Source organism: Dreissena polymorpha, chromosome 5, assembly GCF_020536995.1.
Source record: "Dreissena polymorpha isolate Duluth1 chromosome 5, UMN_Dpol_1.0, whole genome shotgun sequence".
Classification (NCBI taxonomy): domain Eukaryota; kingdom Metazoa; phylum Mollusca; class Bivalvia; order Myida; family Dreissenidae; genus Dreissena; species Dreissena polymorpha.
This window is the reverse complement of record NC_068359.1, coordinates 28133119-28154714: the sequence shown is the minus strand read 5'-3', so window position 1 is coordinate 28154714 and position 21596 is coordinate 28133119. Positions and strand designations below refer to the sequence as shown.

At 37.9% G+C, this 21596-nt stretch overlaps 2 protein-coding genes across 3 annotated transcripts in view; one reads left to right on the top strand and one right to left on the bottom strand.

Annotated features, from left to right (window-relative positions):
- LOC127880586 (uncharacterized) overlaps window positions 1–12058 on the top strand; it is a 35566-nt gene extending 23508 nt beyond the window's left edge. For both annotated transcript variants that reach the window (XM_052427897.1, XM_052427899.1), the window contains exons 10-15: window positions 44–204; window positions 1339–2285; window positions 3805–3841; window positions 5737–5842; window positions 6308–6390; window positions 11208–12058. In XM_052427897.1, coding sequence (XP_052283857.1) covers window positions 44–204; window positions 1339–2285; window positions 3805–3841; window positions 5737–5842; window positions 6308–6390; window positions 11208–11309 — 1436 coding nt within the window. In that variant the 3' untranslated portion in view covers window positions 11310–12058. The remainder of the gene's footprint in view (window positions 1–43; window positions 205–1338; window positions 2286–3804; window positions 3842–5736; window positions 5843–6307; window positions 6391–11207) is intronic.
- Window positions 12059–12504: 446 nt separating this feature from the next.
- The window catches only part of LOC127880587 (transketolase-like), a 52150-nt gene continuing 43058 nt past the window's right edge, over window positions 12505–21596 (bottom strand). Inside the window, exons 7-12 of the mRNA XM_052427900.1 lie at window positions 21085–21281; window positions 20512–20625; window positions 19397–19604; window positions 17878–18092; window positions 17124–17340; window positions 12505–14004 (exon numbers count right to left, since the gene is read on the bottom strand). Of these exons, the coding sequence (XP_052283860.1) occupies window positions 13826–14004; window positions 17124–17340; window positions 17878–18092; window positions 19397–19604; window positions 20512–20625; window positions 21085–21281 (1130 nt within the window). The 3' untranslated portion in view covers window positions 12505–13825. The remainder of the gene's footprint in view (window positions 14005–17123; window positions 17341–17877; window positions 18093–19396; window positions 19605–20511; window positions 20626–21084; window positions 21282–21596) is intronic.

Genomic DNA, 21596 nt, shown 5'->3' with positions numbered 1-21596 from the left:
TTGTGATTCCTATTTTTAATGCACTGATAACTGGATGATTTAGGGGTAGCAGAAAGTTTGCAGCGCCTGCCTCCAGTAAGTGCTGACTCAGTAGGACAGGCCTCTATCCTGAGGGACATCTGTAGGACTCAACAGAAAGAGCTGGAGAAGTACATCAAGACCCAGTCATCTGAACTGAACAGGCATTTCCTTAAGGAAAACAAGGTGAACAATAAACATTTAAAGCTTCCTTACTTTCTAGGAAAGTGAATGGAAAACGTTACTAATAGCGCATTAAAAAAAAAATATGACCAATGAAACAATAAAAGTTTCAAAACTTTCCTTTGTAAAGTCTTGAAAAACTAATTTTAAAGCATGGTCCATTGAATAAAACTTCCTTAAAATATTGAACTGATAAGAAACTGAAGTATCTGTGCACTTAAAGTTTGTTTCACAATAGTTCATCAATAAATTTTCAAACTTGATTTAATATTCAGATATTTACACTAATAAAATCTCAGAGTAACAGTTTCTTTAATTGTATAAAGAAACCTTTGGTTAAACTTAATATTATCATGAACGAAGCATTTCTGAAAAGAGGTTAATTTGTAGTATCCAAACTAATTAAAACTGATTTGTCTGATCATTTGGATATATTATGCAATAAACACTTTGCCCTTGAAAATCATGTCATACCGGTATGTATTATTGATGAATGATGCACTGTTCATTCATGTGATTAATTGACCCATGATTTGACTGGACAAGTTTGCCCGTGTCAATCTGCAAGTACTAATCTTTCTTCAGACATTCATTATAAACCAGTCATACTACCATATTAATCTGAGTCGTGTTTTGGGAAAAGAGGGTTAATGCATGTGCATAAAGTTTTGTCCCAGATTAGCCTGTACAGTCTGCTCAGGCTAACATGGGATGACACTTGCTGCCTTAACTGGATTTTTGCTAAGAAGAGACTTCCTTTGAATGAAAAATACCATACGATCAGAAAGTGTTGTCCCTGATTGGCCTGTGTTGACTACACCAGCTAATCTGGTACAACACCATGTGCATATGCATATGTATTAAGCCCCATTTTTCCAGAGTGGTTGAGGCTGATTTATTTAAATTTAGGTGCAATGGTAATGATGAAGTGGACATTGAAATAGTCTTGCAGTCAATAAAGAATAGCCCCTATCCCCATGCAATGAGCTGTCTCAAGACCTTTTCAAAGGCTTTTAAGTCTGTTTTTCCCCAGGAAACAGACACTAGTGTCAGCTCAAGCCGAAATCTTTCAATTCAGTCAGACTTATAATTGGTAAAGGTTTAAATTCAACTGACTATTGTGTTTTTGTTTTTTAGGAACTATTTCAAAGGCAGCAAAAGGACATGAAAACTAAGATAGAATCCAAACTGGAAATTTTGGACTGTAATCAGAAGCAACTTTCCTCTGAAACGAAGACTTATTTAGAAGATATCAAGCAAACATTGGAGACCAAGGTGCTTCCCTGGCAGAACAATGATATTGTTCCCAAGAAGATTCAGGAGCAACTGAATGAGCTTCATGACAAACACCAGGCAGAGATACGTAGACTGGAATCTGAGATGGAAAAACAAAGAAAACAGAGCCTTGAAGTGCGGACAAGAACAGTTAACAAGCCTGAAGATGAAGGCAGTATGCAGAATGACGTGTTCAAACTTTCCAATGTGTATGATTTCAATAAAGCTGATATGGACTCCAACAGAAAAAACGTTGTAAGGTCAGGCACAATATTCAATAATAAAGGTCAGGAATTTCTGTCGCCCCGCCCCCCACAAGGCAAGTGGAATAGCCGCACGTTGTTTGGCAGAGCCAACCCATCCCCATCTCCAGTTGCCACTGTGTTTCCTCAAAGGCAGCTGCGTAATGAAATTATTGAAAACGCTAGCATTTCTTTACAGCAAATGCCCTTTGAAGACAGGGACAGAATAATGTCCTTACAGGCCTCTGTTAATCCTTCAGCAAATAATGGAGGGGCAGCAGATGACAGTCATACAAACGGCTTGCAGTCAAGTTTATCTGCTGCTACTGTTACAAAGTCGAAACCTGGAAGGAAACGGGGTGGTAAAAGGAAGAAAAAAAAGCAAGAAAAGAATGGTCCTCCACAATCTAAAATGATGGAAGCAGCAAGGGCGACTGAGCAGGAACGCAACCAGTTGGTGAAAGTGAGCAGCAAACCTTTGGATGTTTTTGCTTTCCATGATCCCACCTCACCTCCTCCTAGAGTAATGAAGTCAAATAGAGGAAGTTACAACGGCAAAAGTGAACGGTAAACGATTTCAGAGTGATTATTGCAAATATTTCATTTGTTTATCTTGTGTGTTTTTTCTCTAATGTTTTGTTGTAAAAAAATTAGTACAGAACCATTTGAGCTCATATTATTAATGCAATGTGAGTTGCTCTTTGGGAAAACAGGTCTTGATGCACATGCTTTAAGTATGGTCTCAGATTAGCTTGTGCAGTCGGCATATCAGGGATCACATTTTCCGCTTTTTTGGAATTTTCATTTAAAGGACGTCTCTTCTAAACAAAAATCTAGTCTACGCAAAAATTGTCGTCCCTAATAAGCCTGTGTAGACTGCTAATATGTGACAACACTTTACACTTGTGCATTAAAGGGACCTTTTCACAGATTTTGGCATGAATTGAAGTTTTTCATTAAAGGCTTTATATTGATAAATGTAAACATTTGATCTAACAAGCTCCAGCAACAAGTAAAAATAATTTAAAGGAAGAAAAAAAGTAACCCTCAACTCGAACCACTGACCCCTGAAGTAAAAGTCTAACACTTAGACCACTCGGCCATCCATACTCTTACAGTGAGTTATCTATTTTATAATTTATTCAAGCAATCCTCGTAGAGTCACAAAATATAACGACAACACAAACTATTCAATCTTTTAACGTTGCAACGCTTTATACTTTTTATAGGTTTTAAATCGTCAAAAGATGCATATAAGGGATATATGAGGGCATGGTGAATGTTCAGTATTACTGTTTCCTCACAAATATCATAACTACAACGAAAACATTTTTTTTAATTTTGTCAATTTACCAAAACATGAAAAGGTCCCTATAAGCCTGGTTTTCCGCTAGTCGGCTCATGTTATTGTAATAATGAATATGAATAAAATCTTTTTCCCAGAAATGCACATGCACGGTTAAAGGGGCCTTTTCACACTTTGATAAATTGACAAAATTAAACAAAATTGTTTCAGATTCGCATGTTTTCGTTTTAGTTATGATTTTTTGAGGAAACATTAATACTGAACATATACCATGCTCTAAAATAGCCATTATATGCATCTTTTGACGATTTAAAAACCTAAAAAATATAAAGCGTTGCAACGCAAAACGATTGAATAATTTGGAGAGTTCTGTTGTTGTCGTTATATTTTGTTAAACTACGAGGATTGCTTATATAAAGTACAAAATTCATACTTCATTGTATAAAAGCACGGATGGCCGAGTTTTCTAAGTGATAGACTTTTTACTCCAGGACTCCAGGGGTCATTGGTTTGAGCCCAGTTGAGGGTTAGTTTTTTTTAGTTTTTTTTATTTTATTCTTCATTTCTAATCGGAGCATTTTAGATCCAATGTTATCTTTTATCAATATAAGGCATTTACTGGCAAGCTTCAATACATGCCGAAATCTGTGAAAAGGACTCTTAAAGTAGTCAAAAACAAATGTAGCTTTTACTAAAGGATTAAAGCATTGTTAATGTTTATAATTGACTTCTTATTATCCATGTTTTTCCTACTGTTTACTTTATCATCATGTATTACAGGGACTCTGATAACTCATGGACTTCTGCTTATAAAGATGTGAGTAACTAAAGCCTTTCCTGAAATTGACAAAAGGATACTTGATAAACAAGTTAGCTTAGAATATAATGTCTAATTAGTTAATTTATTTTCTGTTTAAGATAAAATATAAGGAAAAATCATTCCATGTTTTCCAGTTGCATGATATTTCTCATATAAGTTACCATTGTAAAGTTAAAAATTCTTGCAAATAGCTATGGTATCTTACTAACCTAGTTATATAATTAAAACAATTGTGTTGTTACAAAGGATTGTCAATTACAAATGCACGTGAATTTCAATTCTTTTTACATCCTTATAAAACAATCAGAATGTACTTTCACAGCCCCTTTTGCTATCATTAACAATAACACATTATATGAATGTCAAGAGCATATTATAATTAAATGTATATATGTATATTCTTCCTACATGTATGCTGTTATATAATTATAATTATAGAGACTGTCATAAATATGGTTGACAGATAACTTTGACACTATACTCGCAGTAAATATGTAAGTTTATAATAATTAAATTAGTATGAATAAGATATTATACTGTAATGGTACTCCATTAAGGGACTTTAAATTATTATAATTGCTAAAAAAAGGTGTTTTTTTTATGTCCCCCACTATAGTAGTGGGGGACATATTGTTTTTGCCCTGTCTGTTGGTTGGTCTGTTGGTTTGCGCCAACTTTGCAATAACTTTTGCAATATTGAAGATAGCAACTTGATATTTGGCATGCATATGTATCTCATGGAGCTGCACATTTTGAGTGGTGAAAGGTCAAGGTCATCCTTCAAAGGGGCCTTTTCACAGATTTTGTCATTTTTTAACTTATTCATTAAATGCTTTATATTGATAAATGTAAACATTGGATCGTAAAAGCTCCAGTAAAAAATCAAGAATAAAATTAAAAAAAGGAAAAGAACATTGCCCGGAGCAGGTTTCAAACCAGTAACCCCTGGAGTCCTGCCAGAGTCCTGAAGTAAAAACGCTTTAGCCTACTGAGCTATTCCGCCAAGTACACATCCTTCAAGTATTTTATACCGTATATAAGCAATCTTCGTAGTTATACAAAATTTAATGACAAAAACAGAACTCTCCAAATTATGCAATCGTTTCGCGTTGCAACGCTTTATAATTTTCAGGTTTTATAATCGTTAAAAGATGCATATAATGGCTATATTAAAGCATGGTAAATGTTCAGTATTACTGTTTCCTCACAAATATCATAACTAAAACGAAAATGTGCGAATCTGAAACAACTTTTTTCAATTTTGTCAATTTACCAAAGCGTGAAAAGATCCCTTCAAGGTCAAAGGTCAAATATATGGGTCAAAATCGCTCATTTAATGTACACTTTTGCAATATTTCAATATTCAAGATAGCAACTTGATATTTGGCATGCATGTGTATCTCATGGAGCTGCACATTTTGAGTGGTGAAAGGTCAAGGTCATCCTTCAAGGTTAGAGGTCAAATATATGTGGCTGAAATCGCTCATTTTATGAGTACTTTTGCAATATTGAAGATAGCAACTTGATATTTGGCATGCATGTGTATCTCATGGAGCTGCACATTTTGAGTGGTGAAAGGTCAAGGCCAAGGTCATCCTTCAAGGTCAAATATATGGGTCAAAATTGCTCATGTAATGTCACTTCTGCAATATTGAAGCTAGCAATTTTATATTTGACATGCATGTGTATCTCATGGCGCTGCACATTTTGAGTGGTGAAGGGTCAAGGTCAAGGTCATCCTTCAAGGTCAAACGTCATATACGGGGACATAGTGTTTCACAAACACATCTTGTTTGTTCATTGAAAACCCTAAAAGCATGTCAGTCTTTGTCCTCCCTTTGACAATCAATGTAGGTTCACCATAAACTACTGCGCTGTTTTTTCATTTGAAGTCTGATGGAGATAGTAGTATGAATTCCTCACCGTCACTGTCCATCACTGAAATCTTCATACGAAGGAAGGTCCACACTGACAAAGCCAGAGTTACAGAAAATATAGGTAGTAGCATCGGTCTGCTATTGGTAATGTATATCTGTAGGCTGCCCATTTCTCTTTATGTTTATTCCTTAATCAAAATTAATACTGTACCACTATCAATTTATTATAGATTCTGTTGTTATTTAAACATTGTACTGATTTTTTTCAAAGAATATGTGTGTATATACATGTATATCGTGTGTGTGTAACTAACACATCTTATAGTTTAAATTTTAGTTTGAAATCTTTGTTTAGCTTGTTTGCATCAGAAGCCATAGGCTTATTGAAACGCTCTTAATTGATTTTCTGGGCAAAACCAGTACTTAAGTGTCTTTGGGGCAGATCAAAAGACACTTCTGCATATATATAGTACAGATTTATAAAATTGTTGTGTTGTCAATTGGATTAATTAAAAAAAAATGTATGTTTATTCCAATGTAAATAAATGTTTACAGTTAACAGCAACACAATTTCATTATCATTCAGGAGCCATTGTTCCCCCTGCAAGCTTCACCAATCTTGCAGAGATGTGCAGTACCAGTCTGGAAGTCTCCAGCATCTTGTCACAGGTATGTGTAGTACCAGCCTGGAAGTCTCCAGTATCTTGTCACAGGTATGTGCAGTTCCAGCCTGGAAGTCTCCAGTATCTTGTCACAGGTATGTGTAGTACCAGCCTGGAAGTCTCCAGTATCTTGTCACAGGTATGTGCAGTTCCAGCCTGGAAGTCTCCATATCTTGTCACAGGTATGTGCAGTACCAGCCTGGAAGTCTCCAGTATATTGTCACAGGTATGTGTAGTACCAGCCTGGAAGTCTCCAGTATCTTGTCACAGGTATGTGCAGTACCAGCCTGGAAGTCTCCAGTATCTTGTCACAGGTATGTGTAGTACCAGCCTGGAAGTCTCCAGTATCTTGTCACAGGTATGTGTAGTACCAGCCTGGAAGTCTCCAGTATCTTGTCACAGGTATGTGCAGTACCAGCCTGGAAGTCTCCAGTATATTGTCACAGGTATGTGTAGTACCAGTCTGGAAGTCTCCAGTATATTGTCACAGGTATGTGCAGTACCAGCCTGGAAGTCTCCAGTATCTTGTCACAGGTATGTGTAGTACCAGCCTGGAAGTCTCCAGTATCTTGTCACAGGTATGTACAGTACCAGCCTGGAAGTCTCCATATCTTGTCACAGGTATGTGCAGTACCAGCCTGGAAGTCTCCAGTATATTGTCACAGGTATGTGCAGTACCAGCCTGGAAGTCTCCAGTATATTGTCACAGGTATGTGCAGTACCAGCCTGGAAGTCTCCAGTATCTTGTCACAGGTATGTGTAGTACCAGCCTGGAAGTCTCCAGTATCTTGTCACAGGTATGTGCAGTACCAGTCTGGAAGTCTCCAGTATCTTGTCACAGGTATGTACAGTACCAGCCTGGAAGTCTCCAGTATATTGTCACAGGTATGTGCAGTACCAGCCTGGAAGTCTCCAGTATCTTGTCACAGGTATGTGTAGTACCAGCCTGGAAGTCTCCAGTATCTTGTCACAGGTATGTGCAGTTCCAGCCTGGAAGTCTCCAGTATCTTGTCACAGGTATGTGCAGTACCAGCCTGGAAGTCTCCAGTATCTTGTCACAGGTATGTGCAGTACCAGCCTGGAAGTCTCCATATATTGTCACAGGTATGTACAGTACCAGCCTGGAAGTCTCCAGTATATTGTCACAGGTATGTGTAGTACCAGCCTGGAAGTCTCCAGTATATTGTCACAGGTATGTACAGTACCAGCCTGGAAGTCTCCAGTATATTGTCACAGGTATGTACAGTACCAGCCTGGAAGTCTCCAGTATATTGTCACAGGTATGTACAGTACCAGCCTGGAAGTCTCCAGTATATTGTCACAGGTATGTGTAGTACCAGCCTGGAAGTCTCCAGTATCTTGTCACAGGTATGTGCAGTACCAGTCTGGAAGTCTCCAGTATCTTGTCACAGGTATGTGTAGTACCAGTCTGGCAGTCTCCAGTATCTTGTCACAGGTATGTGTAGTACCAGTCTGGAAGTCTCCAGTATCTTGTCACAGGTATGTGTAGTACCAGTCTGGCAGTCTCCAGTATCTTGTCACAGGTATGTGTAGTACCAGTCTGGAAGTCTCCAGTATCTTGTCACAGGTATGTGCAGTACCAGTCTGGCAGTCTCCAGTATCTTGTCACAGGTATGTGTAGTACCAGTCTGGCAGTCTCCAGTATCTTGTCACAGGTATGTGTAGTACCAGTCTGGAAGTCTCCAGTATCTTGTCACAGGTATGTGTAGTACCAGCCTGGAAGTCTCCAGTATCTTGTCACAGGTATGTGCAGTACCAGCCTGGAAGTCTCCAGTATCTTGTCACAGGTATGTGCAGTACCAGCCTGGAAGTCTCCAGTATATTGTCACAGGTATGTGTAGTACCAGCCTGGAAGTCTCCATATCTTGTCACAGGTATGTGTAGTACCAGCCTGGAAGTCTCCATATCTTGTCACAGGTATGTGCAGTTCCAGCCTGGAAGTCTCCAGTATCTTGTCACAGGTATGTGCAGTACCAGCCTGGAAGTCTCCAGTATCTTGTCACAGGTATGTGTAGTACCAGTCTGGAAGTCTCCATATCTTGTCACAGGTATGTGCAGTTCCAGCCTGGAAGTCTCCAGTATCTTGTCACAGGTATGTGCAGTACCAGCCTGGAAGTCTCCAGTATCTTGTCACAGGTATGTGTAGTACCAGCCTGGAAGTCTCCATATCTTGTCACAGGTATGTGCAGTTCCAGCCTGGAAGTCTCCAGTATCTTGTCACAGGTATGTGCAGTACCAGCCTGGAAGTCTCCAGTATCTTGTCACAGGTATGTGCAGTACCAGCCTGGAAGTCTCCATATCTTGTCACAGGTATGTGCAGTACCAGCCTGGAAGTCTCCAGTATATTGTCACAGGTATGTACAGTACCAGCCTGGAAGTCTCCATATCTTGTCACAGGTATGTGCAGTACCAGCCTGGAAGTCTCCAGTATATTGTCACAGGTATGTGCAGTACCAGCCTGGAAGTCTCCATATCTTGTCACAGGTATGTGCAGTACCAGCCTGGAAGTCTCCAGTATATTGTCACAGGTATGTGCAGTACCAGCCTGGAAGTCTCCAGTATCTTGTCACAGGTATGTGCAGTACCAGCCTGGAAGTCTCCAGTATCTTGTCACAGGTATGTGCAGTACCAGCCTGGAAGTCTCCATATCTTGTCACAGGTATGTGCAGTACCAGCCTGGAAGTCTCCATATCTTGTCACAGGTATGTGTAGTACCAGTCTGGAAGTCTCCAGTATCTTGTCACAGGTATGTACAGTACCAGCCTGGAAGTCTCCAGTATCTTGTCACAGGTATGTGTAGTACCAGCCTGGAAGTCTCCATATCTTGTCACAGGTATGTGTAGTACCAGCCTGGAAGTCTCCAGTATCTTGTCACAGGTATGTGTAGTACCAGCCTGGAAGTCTCCATATCTTGTCACAGGTATGTGCAGTTCCAGCCTGGAAGTCTCCAGTATCTTGTCACAGGTATGTGCAGTACCAGCCTGGAAGTCTCCAGTATCTTGTCACAGGTATGGGGTTCTCACCAGCAGAATTCTGATCTGTTGCAGAAATATACTCCCGTATCGTTGAAAACGTGTTATGTTTTATGTGTCACTTAGGCTGTAGTTCCATATTAAGTTTCTGTGTTATAAATGCTTTTTGCTGGTATAACTGTTTGAAGCTGCCTTTTGAATCTCAACACAGATTTTCGTTTAGTACGAAATGTTTATAGTAGATTCCACTGTATTCTATGTTAATCTGCACAAAGCATATTATTTGTTACATTTTTCTCTCATAACCATGGGCATTGTTTTAAAAATAATGCTATGTACTTTTTATACACCCGTATTATGAAAACATCCAAGCAGTGGAAAATATTTATCCAGAGCATAACTGTGTCTATGTCCAGGGTCAAGGTCACAATTTTAGGTCATAGGTCGAATGTCTGAAATTTGTCAGGAGCATAACATTGTCCAGCATAATGAGACGTTGTGCTGCGCTAAAGAACCAGGTCTATAGGTCAAGTTCAGAAGCCAAAATAGTGTTGAACAAATTAGAAATATAAAAAAAATGCATAAGTTACTACCATACTGAGTGGCAAACATTGTAACAAAGTTCCTTAATCAAAGGTCAAGGTCACACTTTTAGTTCAAAGGTCAAATAAAATAAATCAATTAGACTTGGTCCAATCTTGGTTCATTTTTTACTGACATCATTTTGACAATGACTATTGTTTCATTATTTTTTGAGCTTATGTATTGTCAAAAAGGATTTTGCTTTTAAAGGGATCTTTTCACGTTTTGGTAAATTGACAAAATTGAAAAAAGTAGTTTCAGATTCGCAAATTTTCGTTTTAGTTATGATATTTGTGAGGAAACAGTAATACTGAACATTTACCATGGTCTAATATAGCCATTATATGCATCTTTTGACGATATAAAAACCTGAAAATTATAAAGCGTTGCAATGCGAAACGATTGAATAATTTGGAGAGTTCTGTTGATGCCGTTTAAATTTGTGAAACTAAGAAGATTGCTTATATAAAGTATAAAATACGTCTTTCATACATACTGAATGGTCGAGCGGTCTAATTGGTTTTTACTCCAGGACTCCGGGGGTCACTGGTTCGAGCCCTGATGCGGTCTACTTTTTTTTCCCTTTTTTTAAATTTTATTCTTGATTTTTTACTGGAGCTTTTTAGATCCAATGTTTTCATTTATCAATATAAAGCATTTAATGACAAACTTCAAGACATGCCAAAATCTGTAAAAAGGCCCCTTTAAATTACCAGTAGTTCTGTTTCCCTTATTTGGGATTTCCATTAGCCTTTTCCCTTGTATATTTGCCTTCCATTAGCCTCTTTCTCCCCGTTTGTTCAATTCCAGTAGCCTTTTTCCCCTTATTTGTGCCCTCCATTAGCCGTTTTTTCCCCTATTTGGGCTTTTCATTAGCCGTTTCTTCTTATTTGTACCTTCCAGTAGCAGTTTTTCCTTATTTGTGCCTTCCAGTAGCAGTTTTTCCTTATTTGTGCCTTCCAGTAGCAGTTTTTCCTTATTTGTGTCTTACAGTAGCCTTTTATTCCTTATTTGTGCATTCCATGAGTTGTTTTTCCCTTATTTTCGTCTTCCACGAGTTGTTTTTCCCTTATTTGTGCTTTCCAGGAGTCCCTTTTCCCCTTATTTGTGCCTTCTAGAAGCCTTTTTTTCCTTTTTTGTGCCTAATCCATGAGTTGTTTTTCCCTTAGTTGTGACTTTGATGAGTCATTTTATCCTTATTTGTGCCTTCCATTTGTTTTTTCCCTTATGTGTGCCTTCCATTTTCCAGGAAGGGAGACAGGTGCGTCGCTCAACAGAGAAGCGCAAACTTTGTGACTATGATGGCGAGGTATTCCAAATATTTCAAGCACAGAAATGTAGACGATATTAGCAACTGAACTTCCAACAGAAATATTTTACACCATTATGAATTAGTAAACTGTTTTAATTTTGTCATTACCAAACATTTTTATCCCCGCCAAAATTTCAGAAGGTGATATAGTAATTGTCTCCGTCCGTCCGTCTGTCCTTCCGTCAGAAACTTTGTCCAGAGCATAACTCCAAATCTATTCAATGGATTTACTTTAAACTTAGAATATAAACAGATGGCAACTAGGAGAAGTGCTATGACCAAGAACCATAACTCCTACCTTAGTTTTTGAATGATCTCCCTTTATATAATTTCAAAGTAAATTTTTGTCCGGAGCATAACTCTAAATCTACTGAAGGGATTTTCTTGAATGTTTGTGAAATATAAACAGATGGCAAGTAGGAGAAAGCAGTGACTAAGAACCATAACTCTATCTACCTTAGTTTTTTAATTATCTCCCTTTATTTAATTTCAGCAAATATTATTCTACTCTCTAAAACAAATGTTCTCATACAAGCAAACACATTTTGGTGGGGATGGCCATGTTAACATGGCTCTTGTTTCATTTACTTACTGACCACTTTTCCATAGTTCATATAGTTGATTATGTAAAAATTTTAAGTTTCAATAAATCTGTTATGCTTCTCCTAATCTCATATTGAAATTATTTTGATCTAATTTTATTGTTTGAAATTGTTATGCAAACATTGATTATTGTTAAATAATTTGGAACATTACACATTTGTTAAATAAATTGTAAACATCACAAATGCCTTACAGCACTTCTATCTAATGTTCAGCCTAGTACCATGAATGTTGCAACTAATTTTGAACATAATAAGCAATGTCCAGCTTTTCTGAAAGCAATAGGATTGTGTTATGGTCTTCTGTTTTGTGAAAGTCTGGTAAGGTGACCACCAACCAAACCCACATTTACTGGCAGAGGGTAATGTACCTGGACTGCCTAGAAGAGTAGTGGATGTACCAACCACTATGCTTACCAGGCAGCTGCGTGGTTGGTATTCTTGGACAGGGCTTTTCATGGGCGGTATTTTTCATCAACAAGCACAATTTCATGTAGTCATGCAGTTTCCCATTGGACCCGTGTGCCCCTTTACCAAAAGGCTAATCTCACATGGACATTTGTTATTCAACAGAAAATACAGATGTTTATATACCAGTATACAAAAAATGCTTTCCAACAAGGACAACATAGTTCATTTCTGATTATTGTTTTATTACTAGAAACGCGCTCATTTTGTAAAACACTAACAATTATGACATAAAAACCTTACTAGCCAGATATCAAAACATTGAATGTGCATAAACAAAAAGCTCAAGTAACAAATAATAAAATAACATTACACCAATTTAGTTAATTTAACATTTTTTGTGGTACACTCCATATCATTTTGGAATGTAATGTATGTACAAGTCCCCACTTGACTAAGAAACGCTGTTAAATAGTTTATGTTGCGACTAATTGCAAACAATTGTCCAAAGTAAACAATATGTGTAATTTTTAATACAAAATGTTCAACAACAAATAGCATTAACAATAAGTAGCAGTTTTCGGTAGACAACAAGGCTTTCCTGAGCAAACACTTCTGCATATACTGCAAATCTTTAAAAAAACTCCTAAACTGGCATTCACGTTTTAAATGTCTTGCATCATTATTCATAGCATGTGTTGCAAACAAAAACTGACCTATGATACTGATATCAATAATGAATGATTTGCAATACAATAATATGGTCGAAAGTTGCTGTGATATTTATACCTTAAGTCTGGGCCATTTGATAAAACATTCCTGATTTTAAAACATGTTCTTTGTTAAGAAACGAGTCCCATAAAACAATGGCAAACAACTATTACAAATACATTAATTTAAAAAAAAAGATATCTATCTATATATATGCTTTATAAATCCTACAGTAAGAGACAAACAGGTGTAATACAATAATCATTTGCTATGCAGTGAACACTATAAGAATGAAATATTTGAAAAACACATAATTTAGAGACAAAGTGGATATGAAATATGGTAAGAGCACAACTTAAGTGAATTTGTAACAAAGAATAGTTAAAAGACAAATTTATTTTGTTATAGGGTATATACTTTGACAAATCACAAAAAGTAAAGAAAAAGGTAAAGAGTTGCTAATTTAGGAATAATTACTGGTTTTCCATTTATGTCAAAGGAATACCTGATCATCTTTATTGAAGCAAACATGTATTACCAGAGTGATCATCTGAATATTTTAGTGTATCAGTGATTGCATTTTTAATGCATAGTTTTTATATGGCTTGGAGACAATTTTGAATGAATTCGTCCATCAAAATATGAATATCTGCTCTTTGTGCAATATCATATTTTTAAAATGCTTTTTATCAGCAAACTATCCCGTAAATAGTCTTATCATATTTCATCTAATAATTTGTCATCTAACTACATTTCAAATTGCAATGAGACTTGAGAATTTGTCCACTAATTCCAATAAAACTACAGAATTTGTCCACTAGAACCACTAACATCTTATGCATCTAACTTCAGCATACTGTGTACAGCCTTTACAATACAGTTTGCGCTGATTCCGTACTTCTCCATGAGCTCTGCAGGCTTGCCACTGCGTGGCACCTCCTTCACAGCAAGTTTCTTGATCGTGATGTCCTTCTCTTCGGACAGGGCCCCGGCTACAGCGTCACCCAGACCCCCTGTAATGTACAAACATTGGAGTTACTAATAGACAACCTGTGATGTAGAAACAATAATAACTAATAGATTACTTTGGTAAATGTATGGCTAAAATATCAGAGGAAAAGGGCTAGCATTCCATTTTGGGGAATACTTTATCAACAAATTTGAGAAAAAGGAATACCTTTTCTGAGGTAAACTTGAGAGAAATGCATCATTTTGATCCATAATCTATGAGTCAAGTTCTTGGGGTCATATGTCCCTTACAAAATACCAATAGGACTTAACAATTAAAACAAGACTATTGCCAAGCAATAAGTCCCATACCGGTGAAAATCCACCATTTTCAGCAATATTTCTAGTCTATTTGTTGCCATAGCAACCAGAATTCTTGACGTAGGAACAAAATGAAATGATGTGCATAATCGCCATATTGCCATCTGTCCATGTTTGAAGTTTCATGAAACAAGGGCTGTTTGTAAAACGTGCACGCCCCTCATATGGGCTCTACGTTGTAGTGACAGCCATTGTGTGAATATGTTTTTTGTCACTGTGACCTTGACCTTTGACCTAGTGACCTGAAAATCAATAGGGGTCATCTGCAAGTCCTTATCAATCTACCTATCAAGTTTCATGATCCTAGGCATAAGCGTTCTTCAGTTATCATCCGGAAACCATGTTACTATTTCGGGTCACCGTGACCTTGACCTTAGACCTAGTGACCTGAAAATCAATAGGGGTCATCTGCCAGTCATGATCAATGTACCTATGAAGTTTCATTATCCTAGGCATAAGCGTTCTTGAGTTATCATCCGGAAACCATTTTACTATTTCGGGTCACCATGACCTTCACCTTTGACCTAGTGACCTCAAAATCAATAGGGGTCATCTGCGAGTCATGATCAATGTACCTATGAAGTTTGATGATCATAGGCATAAGCGTAATTGAGTTATCATCTGGAAACCATTTTACTATTTCGGGTCACCGTGACCTTGACCTTTGACCTAGTGACCTGAAAATCAATAGGGGTCATCTGCGAGTCATTATCAATCTACCTATCAAGTTTCATGATCCTAGGCATAAGCGTTCTTGAGTTATCATCCGGAAACCATTTTACTATTTCGGGTCACCGTGATCTTGACCTTTGACCTAGTGACCTGAAAATCTATAGGGGTCATCTGCCAGTCATTACCAATCTACCTATCAAGTTTCATGATTCTAGGCATAAGCGTTCTTGAGTTATCATCCGGAAACCATTTTACTATTTCGGGTCACCGTGACCTTGACCTAGTGACCTGAAAATCAATAGGGGTCATCTGCCAGTCATAATCAATCTACCTTTGAAGTTTCATGATTCTAGGCATAAGCGTTCTTGAGTTATCATCCGGAAACCATTTAACTATTTCAGGTCACCTTGACCTTGACCTAGTGACCTGAAAATCAATAGGGGTCATCTGTGAGTCCTGATCAATCTACCTATCAAGTTTCATGATTCTAGGTATAAGCATTCTTGAGTTATCATCCGGAAACCATTTTACTATTTCGGGTCACCGTGACCTTTGACCTAGTGACCTGACAATCAATAGGGGTCATCTGCGAGTCATGATCAATGTTCCTATGAAGTTTCATGATCCTTGGCCCAAGCGTTCTTGAGTTATCATCCGGGAAACACCTGGTGGACCGACAGACCGACCGTGAGCAAAGCAATATACCCCTCTTCGAAGGGGGGCATACAAATATGATGAACTTTTGAAGTTATCGCAGGATCCAGAAAAGTGTGACAGACTGACTGACACACAGAGTACAAACCATAAGTCCCCTCCGGTTTCATCTGTAGGGGAATAATTAAATCTTCAAAGAGTTGAGTTTTAAGGCAGTCGACTAGGTTTCAATCAAAATATTGGAAACAAGAGCTGTCTCCATAGGATGACATATGCCCCCGATAAATGCTTTGATAGAAGTTATGAGCATTTTTCAAAACCTAAACGCAGATTTCAAAACCTTAACGCGGACCCTAAGTTCAAGGTCAAAGGGGTAAAAATGTGTGTGCGTATTGAAAAGCTTTGTCCATATACACATGCATACCAAATATGAAGATTACATCTGCAGCGACATAGAAGTAATGAGCAATTTTCGAAACCTAAACCCAAAGTGTGACGGACAGACAAAAATAATACTTTATTTTAAGACAAAATATAGTTTTGCTAGTAATGCTAGTCAGTTTTATCAATCAATATCTGGATGAATTCAGCATAATTTGTTAATGATAAATTTGTAACACTGCATGGAACAATGATTATTCATTTACATTGCTTGTTCATTGATTTTTTTTGTAAGAAACAGACAATGCATTAAAGCCTGTAACTTTAACTGGCAGACTTTATAAAATAAATTAAACAAGGGCTGTTTGTAAAACATGCATGCCCCCCATATGGGCTGTCCGTTGTAGTGGCAGCCATTGTGTGAATACGTTTTTTGTCACTGTGACCTTGACCTTTGACCTAGTAACCTGAAAATCAATAGGGGTCATCTGCGAGTCACGATCAATGTACCTATGAAGTGTCATGATCCTAGGCAAAAGCGTTCTTGAGTTATCATCCGAAAATCATTTTACTATTTCAGGTCACCGTGACCTTGACCTTGTGACCTCAAAATCAATAGGGGTCATCTGCGAGTCATGATCAATCTACCTGTGAAGTTTCATGATCCTAGGCATATGCGTTCTTGAGTTATCATCCGAAAACCATTTTACTATTTCGGGTCACCGTGACCTTGACCTTTGACCTAGTGACCTCAAAATCAATAGGGGTCATCTGCGAGTCATGATCAATCTACCCATGAAGTTTCATGATCCTAGGCGTATGCATTCTTGAGGTATCATCCGGAAACCATTTTACTATGTCGGGTCACCGTGACCTTGACCTTTGACCTAGTGACCTCAAAATCAATAGGGGTCATCTGCGAGTCATGATCAATGTACCTATGAAGTTTCATGATCCTAGGCCCAAGCGTTCTAGAGTTATCGTCTGACAACCACCTGGTGGACGGACCGACCAACAAACCGACCGACATGAGCAAAGCAATATACCCCCTCTTCTTCGAAGGGGGGCATAATAATGATGCCCTCTGTAAACTGACCCCATTCGTAATGATCCTCCACAGTAACAATTAGGCCCCCAGTTTCGCGGGCGTTGCTCAGAATGGTAGCAGCGTCGAGAGGTTTCAAAGTGAATGGGTCGATGATTCTTGCATGGACCCCATCAATGGCCAGTTTGTCAGCTGCCTTCATTGCCTCCACGAGGGTTACACAGCACCCAATTATTGTCACATGGTCTTTGTTACTCTTTCGCACAACCTGAGTGGATCAGAAAGCATGTTAAAATATATTCTTTTAAAGTGATTTTTTTTCTTTTTTAAAGTATGCAAAAACTATATACTTTGGAATATTCTAAATAGATAATAAAAGAAAACATTTGCAAATTGCTGGGTTCTATAAAAGCAAACCTAATTCCTCTGAGCCAACCAGGCCCTGTGTTCACAAAACGATTTTGCAATCAAAAATCGATTTTAACTGACATCGATTTTCTTTTTTGCCTATCAACTACAATTGAAATCCATTTTCAATGACAAGCAAAATCGATTTTTAGTTGCAAAAAATGTTGTGTGAACACGGGGCTTTCTAACAGCGTTCTTATGCTTAAGATGAACTGAACTTGCAAACAAATGTAACCATCATGATCTTTCCCAATCAATTTTCTTCAATTTTAATTGGTCTGACTTTTCAAAAATACTACTTTTTGAGTCACTATTGGAAAGCTTTTGTACGCATTGTAACTAATTACCAGCTGTAAAAGAAAAAGAAACTGCCATAGTTTTTAAAAAGAATTTTAACCTTAGCTTTCCCGATCTCAAACGTTTCGTCATTTGCATAAATGGTGGCTATGTTGGGCCTGCTGGTACGTATGAAGCACACGCCCTTGGTGTTCGCAGCCAGCTCCACCGCTCGCTCGCAGGACACGGCGTCGCTCGGGTAGAACACCGTGGAGCCTGGCACGGAGCGGAACATGGCCAGGTCCTCCAGGGCCATCTGGGAGGGACCATCCTCGCCTGAACGGGAAGTAACATGAATAAGCTTCAAATTATGGGCAAACATCCCTTGGATGTCTTGTATTAATTGCAGTGAAAATTTCATGTTCAACATTGCTCTTGAGTTAAAAAATGTTTCATGAAATATTTGTTACTGACATAGCTCTTTAACAAATCCTAACTTATATATTTCAAGGAACAGTTACCATGTGATATCTTGAGGGAATCTTACATTTTATTTCAGGCAAAAGTGTATGTTTGTCCTAGTTCTTGAAGAAATCCTAATATGTGGTTCTGGAAACAATTCACTTGTCTAAAGAGTGCCAACTTGCAGTGTTTTTTTTGGATGAAATATTCGGCGTTATTCGGCCCCATTCCCCCATCTTTCAAGTATATATTTTTCCCCCAAATATTTTTAAAATTCCCCTCTCGGAAGTGTTATTCAATTTTAATCAATACCTCATTTAAATACGTCTTTCGTTACGAATTTACTACAATTTTCCTGAACTGCATGTTTACTTTATTTTAGCCTTTACCGCAAACCGTACGTAGTTCACTATCACGACTTTCGCTTTACGACATCTACCGCAAACCATACGTATTCCAACATGTTGCACAACAACAAAAGCTATCGTTAAAAAATTGACAAATCTGTTTTAACTTAAAAATAAATTTATATTCTTTTCAAACAAGTACAACTTAAAAGTCAGTCTTCTTTAAATGCCAGCAGTGAAAAGCCAGAATTGTCCGGTCAAGAGAGTGTTCCTCATTTTCTGTGTAACACATCCTTCCAAACTTGTTCATGCCCAAACTCTAGTTCTATTTGCAGTAACAGTGACCTTCACGTGCCAGGGATATGATGGATGCAATCCCAGGCTAGGTCTCAATCTGAGCTGCCCACACACAATAGTTGAATGCATACAGAGACCTTGACCTTAACTGACTAGCGCAAAATACATGCCCACAAACATTTCCAACAATTCCATGACTATCACGTGCAAACTATCGGGAGCTTCTTGTAGACAAGGTAAATTCATATACCGCCCACAAACCCAACCGCCAACGTGGTCACATTATACACTACTGATTTTTGTTAACCAGTTAAACAACTATGCAAAATCTTATTGCACTCAGTAAAAAAAAATGTAAGAAGACCTATACTTTTATTACATAGAAATTCATGGCGTTTATAGATGTAAAGAAATGACACTCAACAAATTCATAACACTTCAAATTGTTGCTCTACTTAACTTAATTGGTTTTATAATTTCCCCCAAAACATAATGCTTACATAGCAGACCAAGACTGATTTCCAGATTACATACCTATGGAAACGCCAGCATGGGAACCAGCAAAGTTGACATTTGTCTGAGAGATGGCGCCCATTCGTATCTGATCAAACGCGCGGGAGAAGAAGGCTGCAAACGTACTGCAGAAAGCCACGGTGCGGTCACGTGTGGCACAACCTATGGCTACTCCTACAAGGTTCTGCTCCGCAATGAAGCATTCGATGTAGCGGTCCGGATGTGCAGCCTGAAACAAAGTTACCCTACAAGTAGCTGCGTGATAGGGGGAAGTTAATTACTGAATAAAGTTTACTTTATTTTTCCTGTAAATGTTCTGTATCAAAAATCGACCAAGCTTTTGAATATGAGAGAGGGGAGGTAACTTATGGAAACAGCTGAATTGCAAAACAACTCTGGTCCACTTACAGCTAGAATGATATGTGTCGTGTTCTGTGAAAGCTGGTCATAATGCATGTGCGTAAAGTGTCGTCCCAGATTAGCCTGTGCAGTCCGTACAGGCTAATCAGGGACGACACTTTCCACCTTAACTTGATTTTGGGTAAAGAGGGACTTCCTTGAAACTAAAAATACCATTACTGCACAGGCTAATCTGGGACGACACTTTACGCACATGAATTAAGCCCAGTTTTCTCAGAACAAGACACATAATAAATATCATATTTTGGTGCCCTGTAGCATTAAACACTAGTAGACTGCATGCAACAGAATCTCATGTCCAATATGGCATCTTTTGTTTTCAAAATCATTGATTACCTCTGATAAGTTTGTGTATTAGGTTCTGTGACTACAAACATATGTCAGCTTAATCTTTGTCTAATTTTTACATCTTAAACCAGTGAAAATTGAAGCTCAACTTTCAAAAGCATTTTATCAGTCATTATTGACGGTACAATAGGCAAAAGTTCAATAAGAACACTCCCATTAATGTAAATTAGCACCAGCCTTAACATCTAATACCACTCATATAAATTTTGTTCTGGTGTTTCTCAGATTTTTAGTTTTATACTGGAGGACTTTTAACATTTACATTCTTTTAAGTAACAATACAAGTATTCAAGCTTTATTTATTAAAACTGTTAATATCAACAACTGCTTTCCCAGTGCTGTCTCCTCCTATGAGTTGTTTGACGTACCTTAAACTTGTCAGAGAACGTAGAATTCTTGGTGTCTCCATCCAGTGCTATGACTCTGCTGTTGTTTGACCCCAACTTGGCCAGAGCGACGCCATAGGCTAATCTGGTGGCAACCTGAAATAAGTATTTTTGGAAAGTGCACAACAACAATTTAGCTTGTGTTATAAACTTGGTCTCTGCATCCTAAACATTACAGCCTTTCAACAAAGTATTAAACAAAAGAAAATATTCATGTGAATTATCTGATAAATATGCAGTACATTACGGTTTCAAATTATATATATAATATATATTTATATAATATACTACAATTAGAAAGACTATAACAAGACCATCACAAATATGTAACATGTAATCCTGATGAAGGGCAAAATGGCAGGAAAAATGTTGAAGTTAAAATATAATTAATAACTTTTAGATGAAATTTGACTTCACTTTCATACTCAAATAATATAATTATTGAATTCAAATCATACAGATACAATGAGTATTCCAGACAAAACTCTCTTTCCAGACAATGTCCATTTTTCAAGATCAGTTTACTAAACCTGTATGCATATCATTTCACTGTACCTCTTCCCCTATCTTGTAATTGGGCGGCTTGTCGAGATGAATATTTGTGATGTCCACTGTGGGGACTGAGGTAGTGATGGATTGAGGCCGCAGGTCGAAGGGTCCTTGACTCTGCATGTTTTCCTTGATGTGAGCAATCACTTTGTCAGCCTTGTCGCCAAGGGGCTTGCCATGCCAGTTCAGCATGTCCTCTATGTCTGCAAAAAGACATGCAAAGTTTGTGTCATTTTGGTGCTATTTGTGTCATTTAAATTAGAGCGAGAATTGCAGCCACGCTCTGAGGAAATGGGGTTCAATGCATGTGCCTTAAATGTATTCCCAGAATAGCCTGTGCAGTCCGCTTTCTGCTTGATTGTATTCTTAATATTAAGAAAAAATCAGCCCCTTGCAGTCTTTATTTTACACATATTTGAAGGACAAGTTCGTGTGTTTGCAGGACAAGTGAAAATTGTATGTCCTGCATGACAAGTGCATTATCAAAATAGTTGTGTACCCTGAAATGTCATGTGATG